Raw genomic sequence first — 10,381 nt, 5'->3', positions numbered from 1 at the left:
TATTATTTTATTGTTTCCCTTCAACGTGACTTTACCGAAAGAGCTAAGAATAGTCTCCTCTTGTTTATGGAATGTTCCATTCCAGGTGAAGTAAGCATTGGTAAGGCAGTGCCCCACCAAAGTTGGCACATCAGAATTCAGTCCCTGTTAAACCAAGTCTTCAATGATTGCAATGGTGTCAGGCACAGGTACCTTGGTGAACAGAGAGATTACATCGAAACTGACAAGCAAGTCATCTGGAGACAGTAAGATGTCCTTGATTAGAGAAAACAAGTGGGCTGCATTAAGTACGGCTTAGGTGGTCTTGCCAGTGAATGGAAGCAGGGTCTCAGAAGAAATCGTGCCAGTTTGTAGGTGGGTGAGTTAATGGTGGAGACGATGGGACGGAGCGGTGTACCTTCTTTCTGGATATTTTAGAAGGCCATAAAATGTGGGTGGTCTAGAAGCCGAAGGTTTTCGAGAGAGCAGCTTGGTTGGTTCGATTATAGAAGTCGAGTTAGTGATGACATTCTTGCTTTTTTTTACCAAGCAGTTGGTAAGATCTCTATTGACTTTGGTATAGCTACCATCCATAAGGAGGTCCTGAATTTTGTTGTTGTATATGGTTTTAAATGATGACAGTGACATTGCCCTTGTCGGCGGAGAGGATTCAGCAAGTTCAAAACGCTCATCCTTGCTGATGTTGCTAATGGGTTTCTTAGCGTTTTTGAGGATAGCAGCGATTTCAGATCTTGCTACGTCTGCCAGGATGTGTCCTTAGCCTTTGAGGGCTACATCGACCTGGGCAATGGTATCATCCACTGGGATGTGTTTAGGGGTGACTGCGAAATTCAACCCTTCCCTTTAGCTAATACCGATTTTAGGCTGTTGGAAATTGGGCTGTTACTCTGATTGATAACAATCTTGTTTACATCTAACTTTTTAATATGTGGATCTGGCTTCTTCTTAGATAGGAAGTTGAATTTAGCAATCAGGTTAACTTTATATTTGGCTGACATTGAAGCGGCAGAATAAACTATCATGTTACCTACATGTTCCCAATCAGATGTGGACATTTTTTTGTCAATGCTAAGTGAGATTGTAAGAGAATCTTGTCTAAATTATCAAGTTCAAATCGGAGGAGTCTTATTATTTCTGAGATTAGGGCTAGGCTAGCCCTGAAGAAGATCCGTTTAGCATTAGGAGAAGAGACAGCAGCAGATGTGAGTGTAAAGGCGATCGGTATTACCTTGGTGTTGCAGCATCTCTTCAGAAAGGTGAGAGACTCGATCAAGTGAGCCTTCTTGTCTCGCAGTTTGTTAAAAGATCTAACGGTTGTGTGAAAACCCTCCCTGTAGAGGCGGTTCAATCTTGATTTGAAGGTTTCGCGACTGCAGGAATCCATACTCTTTGGTTCTTTCGTAGATAGAAAATTAATAGATCACGACGTTTCGATTGCAACACAAGCGACCGTCTTCAGGTGAGAGACAGAAAGCTACTGAGACAAGGTCTTATATAGGCCTGAGGTGGGTGCAGCCTCAGGGTAAGCACGCAGGGCTAGAGATGGTCTGCCTGAGGCTGTGGAAGTGGCTATTGTATTGTGAGATATTAGCATGTCAATGCACGAGCTTAGTATGCCGCAGCATCGGTGACTTGCCTAGCATGTCGCAGCATCAGTGACTGTATCTACGAGCTGGATGTCCTTCTCGCTCAGTCACCGATGTTAACGACTTAATCGCAGGGTGCAGAGAGTGCGCACACCGAAAACCACTGGTGCATAGCTCACAGCCTCCATTCCAATCCATCGTTGTCTCCAGAGTCAACAAATTGGTCATGCTTGATATTCTAAGGCCTTTTCCATGCTCATCCAGGAGAAATATTTTTTTCCTGGTAGGGATGGAATATCAAACAAGGTGGCCGATGGCATGGCTGCTGTCCGACCAGACAGCAGCTTCAATTACTGATGCTTTCCTTCATGGGTACATGATGGACAAAATACCTCCTGAACAGCTCCTCAGTGATCAAGGAAGACATTTTTTTTTCAACTCCTTAAATATGTGTAGGGTAATTAATGGGGACAAACACTTGAACTTGGAGGCAACACGTTTATTCTACAACCCCAGCAGGGTAACTAAATAAGGCACAACAATAGTTAACTAGACCTCAACAGGGCAACTACATAACCGGGTCAGGCCAGTAATGTACTGCCTGACCCACGATGCCGAACGTGATGACCGAAGACCGAAGATCGAGGAGACGTAGCATGGAGGGTTAATTCCATAAGACAGCCGCGATCGTTCTCGGGACTTCCCTTTTATGCTCCTGAGCGTTGCCTCTCTCTGCCTTCAGCCACGCCCCCTTCTGGTTCTTGCCAGAAGGTTCTCGACCAAGCATCACGTGTCCCTCGAGCCCCCTTTTGGGCTCCCTCGCTGCCCTGTCCCGGTCACGTGCCCTCTAGGGTTCACCCAGACTGTCACGTCCTTACTTGCCCTCTCTTAGACCATCACCAGAACTATGCCCCCTAGGGCCCGCTTGCATGCCATACCCACTCAGGTGCCAGAGAGAGGCTCACTGTGTGGTGCAGGCCCTAGAGGCACGGTGTGCAATGTACGCACATCGCGTTCATTACGTATGTAGCGACATCATGGATGTCACTGAGTAATGCCGGCTCTAGTGAGGCACGGCGTGCGATGTATTGCCATCGCGAACACCCCATATATATGGGTGGAGTACCAGCCCTAGATGGGGCTCGGTGAGCGCTGAGTGACAGCGCTGAGTGGCACCACCCTCTGCGTGCAGTGCTGACCCCTACAGGGTAGTGTGTGAGAGTGCGGGCCACAGGAACGAGGTAACTGTGGGTCATGGCACTCTGGATGACCCCGAAGGACACGTGACCGGTAAAGTCTACAGAGAACCCCCAGGTGGGGGCTAGGGGGTGGTCACGTGTCAGGGCGAGATCCTATGGGAAGGGATGAGAAACGACAAGAGGTTTAATAATAATAATAGGTGTTTACCCTTTTATCTGGCAACAAAACTGATACCTTTTTACAAGGGATCATGCTTGCATTAACTACAACACTTGCGGTCAAAATGCAAACAAAATGACAACACTGATAATGTATGCACTGTCCTTGAAATTGATTGGTCCACACCCGAGACACCTTCTCTTAGAGCCCAGTCTCACATGGTGTTGGACTAGATGACGCCAAAAGGCGCACAGCTCAAAGACAACGCACCATCAGAGTATTGAGAGCTCGGGGTAAGCTTTTACATTATGAGACCTCCTTTGCCAGTAGCAAGATATAATAATAGGTTTTTACCCTTTTTACCCTAAAATGACAAAAGGTTTCTCGAAGGTGGTCGTGGCCAAAGTCGGGGCCAGCCACGACCCGGGAGTATACAAACCGGGGTCCCCACAGGGACCGGGGTTCAGCATTACTGTCGTCATCTGAATATCTACGTTCTATATCTGAGAAATTCACCGACACGCGGACCTGGACCCAGGCTAGGGTCCGGTCCGTTGTAGCTACTCCCAGTGTAACTCGTGTAGTTAGCCTGGTGGTCCACCATCATAGGGTGTTATCTGGTAAAGGGGAAGTTACCCCTTTGTGTTAATGTGTTGGTGTAAACAAATGTGTTGCCTCCAAGAAGTACATCAATGACTCAGTTGAATCCACTACACTGGCGTCAGATGACAATACATCCAACATTCATAATAGGTTTTTTTTTTTGGGTTAGAACGCGTAAATATGTAAATGTGTCCTTAAAACCCAGCACCACCCGACATAGCCAACTAGTAAGGGGTTTCGTGCCAATTCTTCACTAGTACAGCACACCGGTGTGTTGGAGAGCGAAGCCACACGATTTACAATGAGTACAACGTTTTGCCAGTAATTACAACTAGCTTCATCAGGCGACAGCCAGATTTGTGGAGAACTCCAACTCTTCTGTTCCTTACATAGAGGCGTAGATGTGCTGACCACACTTCTGCGCTCTTACGCAAAGTGGGGGGGGGGGGGGAGATTCATGAGTCAACGTACATTATGCATGCGCATTATGCGAGCCCTTTGATCTTGTCCTTCCAGTCCATTGTGTGTATTAAAATTGCCGTACCAATGGTAATGCCTATTGAAGTATGGTCGCCTGTATAGGCATGCATTTAAACAATGTATTATTTGAGGATTCGCTTCTGCGCAGCACTATCCGAACAGTTAAAATTATTTTTACTTCTTTCAATCTCGATAGATTATCTAATTAGTCTTGGCCAGTAGTAGCTAGTTTTGCACAGATTGTCAACATTATCAAAATCAATTTAGTGTCCTTGTTGGCACGCGTGTTCTGCTACTGCTGACAGTTGTATTTGGGAGCACTGAATATTTCTGTTCTTTTAGTCTCGTGCTGATCATTCGTCCTGTTTGCCCGACATAGCATTTGCCACAAGTGCAGTTAATCCTGTACACACCTTCTATTGATAGCTTCGGAAATACATCTTTTGTACCAGATGTCAATTTCTGTATTTTATGAACCGTGCCAAATCTGACTCGGATGTTTTGTTTTTCCAAACATCTGGCTAATTTATCAGTTATTCCCGCAATGTACGGTATTTTAATCATTTTAATTGCATGGGCAGTTTCAATGCTCGTGTTATTTGATTTGGGTTTGGCATTTAATTCCCTGTTGATTTGTGCATCATTGTAACCGTTCAATTGTGGCGCTTCTTTAACATGTTGAATTTCACTTCTCAGATTGTCACCATCTTAGCTCGATGAACGAGCGTCTTGATAAGAACAGATTTCTGTGCGGGGTGATGGTGTGACTGTGCATTCAGATAGGCGTCAGTATGCGTTTTATTTCGGTAAACACTGTGTTATTTTATCATTTCGACCCCGTCCGAGCAGAATATTCAGCATGGCAACACATTACCGTTAACATTTGATTACTGAGAGCCGTGCGAAGCCGGGTAACTTATCTAGAAAAATAATAACACTGGTCTGCAGCCAAAATGCTTTCGAAAAAATGTAGTCCAACTTATAATCAGTTCGCCACAGGAAGTAACAAATATAGGGGTCATATGTGATCCCACGTTATCCTTCCAGGCTCATTAAAAATATCACAATGACTTAATTTTTACATCTTAGAAATATCTCCCATATCCGATCCCTTCTCTCTGCTTCAGATGCAGAAAAAAACTGGTCCATGCCTTTATCTCATCTCGCATTAATTATTGCAGTCTTACTCCCTGGCATGGCTAAGAAAGTGCCGATAAATTAGCAGCATGTTCAGAATGCGGTTGTCAAGGTGTTAACCAGAACACCTTCACATCATATTATGCCCGTATTGGCCTCCCTGCACTGGCTTCCAGTTTCACATGGAATAAAGTTTGCAATACTATCGTTAACTTACCAGGCAGTGAACCATCTTGCCCCCAGCCTACATCATTGACATGCTGCACCCATGTCCCCTCAAGGTTCCTAAGATCTGGTGATGAAGATCTTCTCTCCATTCCCAGGTCGAGGCTTCAGTCTATCGATGACCGAGCTTTTTCCTGTGTAGCCCCAAGGCTATGGAACTCTCGTCCACAAGATATCAGAATCTCTTGAGTCTGTGGACAATTTTTTAAAAATGTATCTTAAAACCTATTTATATGCTTCCGGTTATTAAACTTTTAGTTTATTTGTAAATGGATTCTTAAAATGTAAAAAATATATATTATTTTTATGCTGAGTGTCTGCTTCTGCTGTGTCCTGTACAGATATCCTTGATGAAAACGCTATATAAATGGAATTATTATTCATTAATTAGTGTTTACAAGTGGGAGTAATAAGGAACACCCAGAGAAAACCCACATGTCATTGGGAAATAATGCGTTTCCATGAACATCCGCAAGAAGTGGAGACTGCAACCTCCGATTACCACGGTTGGCTATGTACAGTGCAAAAGAAGCTCAACATACAGATGGAACAGACAGATGGAACAGGCGTTCCATCTGTATGTATAACATGGTCACAGTTGCTCACCACTGCCCGTTACACTGACACATTCTTGTTGGTTCAGACATGTGGATGACACCCTCGTTATTCGTCGACATGATAAAAAAACAATACGCCACAAATTTCTAAATCACGTCAACTCACAATAACCGTCCATCCAGTGTATTCTGCTTCGTCACGACCCACATGCGGTGTCACACTGACACTACAAAACTCGCATCACACCATACACCTCACTCACACCATACGAACTCACGCGACTCGGCACCGCACCACTCGCGTAGTTCACACACCACTCGCACTGCACCACTCGCACCTCGCTCGCACCATTCGCACCATCACCCACAACATGAATACTCCTTCAACAAGACGATCGTACATGGGAAACAACCGTCAGAGAATGAGTTAGAGGAGTGAGAATAAACTGCAGGGAACACGCGCTACTGTTGAACAGTAATAATTAACAAATCAACTCTTCTTCTTTGGTTCTTTCGGTAAAGTCACGTAGAATGAAAATAAAATAATAAATTTATAAAATAAAATAACACAATAATATTCTCACGACGTTTCGGCCACAACACAAGCGGCCTTCATCAGGTGAAGGGACGAGACTGATGAAGGCCGCTTGTGTTGTGGCCGAAACGTCGTGAGAATATTATTATTTTATCAATTTATTATTTTATTCTCATTCTACGTGGTGGTGACTTTACCGAAAGAACCAAAGAAGATGAATCCTTGCAGTCACGAAAGCTTTAAATCGAAATCAACTCTTGAGCACCAAGCGTAACAAAGGTACATCAGAAAAAGAGAAAACACTGAAAATGCAATCAATGACATGTTTGTTTCTGTATTGTGGGAAAGAGGAGAGCCAGCTTAATGCTAAGCCTCTAATTCCAGTGGGGGACTTCAGGCATTGCAATAGCACCCCGTCATCAATGGTATCAAAGGCAGCAGAGAGGTCGAGTGTGGCAAGGCCAGATACACACCCATTATTAAGAGACTGAAGGAGATCAACCATTTTGCAGACCAGATCTGTCTCTGTACCATGCAGAGCTCTGAAACCGGATTGGGTTGGATCGAAAAGTCGCGTTTGTTTGAGACAGGATTCCAGGTGGATCGAGATGACTCTTTCTAAGACCTTCCCTATAAAAAGGAGGTTTGAGATTGGGTGGTAATTAGCCAGCTGTTCAAACCTGGTTTCTTGAGCAATGGTCTTACGAATGCTCTTTAAAGCAGAGAGGAGTTAATCAGTTCTGCTACCACTTGGGCCATTTGACCAAAGGCCTCCTGGAAGAGCATCTTTCAGAGGATCCGCTCAAGGTCAAGCAGCAAAACGGGCAGGAAGCAGCCAAGTACAAGATGAGGTTCTGTGAAAATAACACGGGGCAGTAGTAATTCAATTTCTGATGAGATTGATTGGACGATCTCGAATGTAGTACGGCCTGGGGTGTAAGAGGCTGTCCACTATTGTAAAGAGAGGTGCTGGTCTGTTTTTTGGCAGAAAGCTCTTTGAGGCAATATAGGATTCCTTTGCCTCAAAAACCGCTCTTTATTTTCGTGCTGGTACGCTGGTAAGCACGAAAATAAAGCTTTGGAAAAGGCTTATGTGACAAGACGTTGCTTATCGGAAGTCGACCCAGATATGGTTAGTCCCAGCTCCAGGCCCCAGGGCACTGTCGCTGAAACTCATGCAGTTAAAATGTATGGGGCCTACACGACTAACGACAGGAGAGACAAATTCACTGACACCTCCCTAGACTGCTCTAGATGCCTACAGGGGCATGGTGCAGACGTACCTACATGCCTTCTGGACATGCCCTGATATCTTAGGGTTTTTTACCATGACATTACGGACCACTTGAGCCATTTCAGTGGACTCGACTCTGTGGGGCTTAAAACCAAACGGAGCATCAAAGCTCCAGCACGCTCTGCTCCAAACCTTCTATGGAACAGAAATCTCCTTTTCCTGGCAGGAATAGAACATCTGAGACCATACATTCTTGCGGAACCCAGCATAAATAGCCATGGAAATGGAGACCGGGGAAAAGGTCGAAGAGATGGACTCTGGATACACCTGAGAGATAAGAATGACAAACTTGGACATCACGTTTGTTATTTTATTTTGGGTTACATTACATTATTCCTCCTCTCTCCCATTTATCCCACCCCCAACCCCGCCCCCTCCTCATATAGACTGTTCCCGATAAGTCCCTACCACGTTAGAAGCAGTGGCGGACGCCCTGATTAGTTCCCTAATTGAGTCTGCATCATGCCGATCTTGTTATACGTTATCTGTTTTCCCACTGTATTCTAGGTTCTTTAATAACAATAAAAAAATGTTTATAAAAAATAATAGCAATTGTTGTCAAATTACATTCAAACTGAAACTTTAGTTTAAGTGAGAACAGATATGGCAGCATGGAGATGCAAATAAACTAAACTTCCTCGGTGGTTCCAAAATGTTTAGGCAGCTACATTAAGGAAAGCTTTTATCTCTGGCTGAATGACGACGGCTGCATCTATTCTTGTAGTGAGAGAAGCCTGTGAGTCACGTGACCACTATGGAGACTCTTTGTGTCATGCTCCTGGTTATAGATCTTTCCAGACTCCACTTTACACATGTAGGGCCCTCCTACTCTGCATTGTCCAAACACTCCATTGACAAAGATCCCCCTTATAGCCTCAACATACTTTTTGGGCAAGTGCCGTTATCCGGCACGAACGAAGGCCAGCACGGTACACTAGGGATGGGTGACCAGCATCACGCCCGACCGCCTTTGTCTTCCCAATGGTGACGATTTTCACGCACCATAGCAGGTACTCATGTTAGGCTGAATCGACCTAGGGGAGGCCCAGGACCGGTTCAGATAATCAACACACGTATTGGTGGACCTGAACGGGAATCGAACTTGGGTCATCAAGGTTTGTACAGCAGTTCGCTAACCACTACACCACTACTCCCCCAAAAACTCCACTCGCACCTCCACATGTACAACTCCTGGGGGTTGCCTCACTCTCCCTCAGTCTGAATCATCCTCCTGCTTCACGCTGCCTCCATCCATCTGGACGTCGGGTTCTGGAGTTGAATCTTCATTTTCACTTTTCACCTTCACTTCTTCATATTCCACCTTCACTTCTTCATATTCCACCTTCACTTCTTCATATTCCAACTTCACGTCTTCACATTCCACCTTCACTCCTGGCCATGTTTCAAAACTGGGGATGCCTTCTGGTTCTTGTTCCATGCGAAATGGGCTAAATTCAGCACGTTCACGTTCACTTCTCGATTCCACCTCCGTCTCCTTGTGTGTCTTCTCATGTCTATTTCGGCCTTCTGATCGTGCAAATGCCTTCCCACACACAGTGCACTTGAAGGGCTTTTTGCCTGTGTGTGTTTTCAGGTGTCTTTGAAGATATGCTGACACCCCAAATGCTTTCTCACACACAGTGCATTTGAAGGGCTTCTTGCCTGTGTGTGTTCTTTGATGTTTTTGTAAACTTTCTGACTCTGCAAAAGCATTTCCACAGATAGTGCATGTGAAGGGCTTCTTGCCTGTATGTTGTCTCTGGTGAACGATAAGAGACCCTGATTGTGTAAAGGTTTTACCACACACAGTACACTTGAAGGGTTTCTCGCCTGTGTGTGTTCTTTGGTGAATTTGAAGATATGATGACAGTTTGAATGCCTTCTCACACAGAGTGCACTTGAAGGGCTTCTCGCCCGTGTGTTGTCTCTGGTGAGCAGTAAGAGATCCTGATTGTGTAAACCCTTTACCACACACAGTACACTTGAAGGGCTTTTCACCTGTGTGTGTTATCTGGTGAATTTTAAGATGTGATGACAGTTTAAATGCCTTCTCACACAAAGTGCACTTGAAGGGCTTCTCGCCTGAGTGTGTTTTCTGATGTGTCTGAAAACTGCCTGATACTGCAAATGCCTTCCCACATACTGTACACTTGAAGGGCTTCTCGCCTGTGTGTGTTCTCTGGTGAATTTGAAGATGTGATGACTGTCTAAATGCCTTCTCACACACAGTGCACTTGAAGGGCTTCTTTCCTGAGTGTGTTCGCTGATGTTTCTGAACACTTCCTGACTCTGCAAATGCCTTTCCACACACATTGCACTTGAAGGGTTTCTCCCCTGTGTGTATTCTCTGGTGATCTTTAAGATGTGATGACTGTCCAAATGACTTTTCACACACCGTGCACTTGAAGGGCTTCTTGGTCGTGTGCAATTTCTGTTGCAGATTCATGTGTCCAGTGGCATTCGTGCCATATGGAGACTGGTCGCATTGGTGCCTTCTAGCAGCGGGTGTTGTATTCAGTCTCTGCTCCATGTCATTTATTCTGCAGATATACATTACACACATTACGCACTTTCATTACACACAATATACACTATAATACATAGT

At 44.9% G+C, this 10,381-nt stretch overlaps 1 protein-coding gene across 6 annotated transcripts in view; it reads right to left on the bottom strand.

The window, feature by feature from the left end:
* Positions 1-2,070: 2,070 nt before the first annotated feature.
* The window catches only part of LOC116957749 (uncharacterized), a 29,671-nt gene continuing 21,360 nt past the window's right edge, over positions 2,071-10,381 (bottom strand). For all 6 annotated transcript variants that reach the window (XM_076057825.1, XM_032980086.2, XM_076057826.1 and 3 more), the window contains one exon: positions 2,071-10,316. In XM_076057825.1, the coding sequence (XP_075913940.1) occupies positions 8,990-10,306 (1,317 nt within the window). In that variant the 5' untranslated portion in view covers positions 10,307-10,316 and the 3' untranslated portion in view covers positions 2,071-8,989. The remainder of the gene's footprint in view (positions 10,317-10,381) is intronic.

This window comes from Petromyzon marinus, chromosome 85 (genome assembly GCF_048934315.1).
Source record: "Petromyzon marinus isolate PM22_M1 ecotype Great Lakes invasive population chromosome 85, UKy_Petmar_22M1.pri1.0, whole genome shotgun sequence".
NCBI classification, from domain to species: Eukaryota; Metazoa; Chordata; class Hyperoartia; order Petromyzontiformes; family Petromyzontidae; genus Petromyzon; species Petromyzon marinus.
This window is presented reverse-complemented; position numbering and strand designations above follow the sequence as displayed.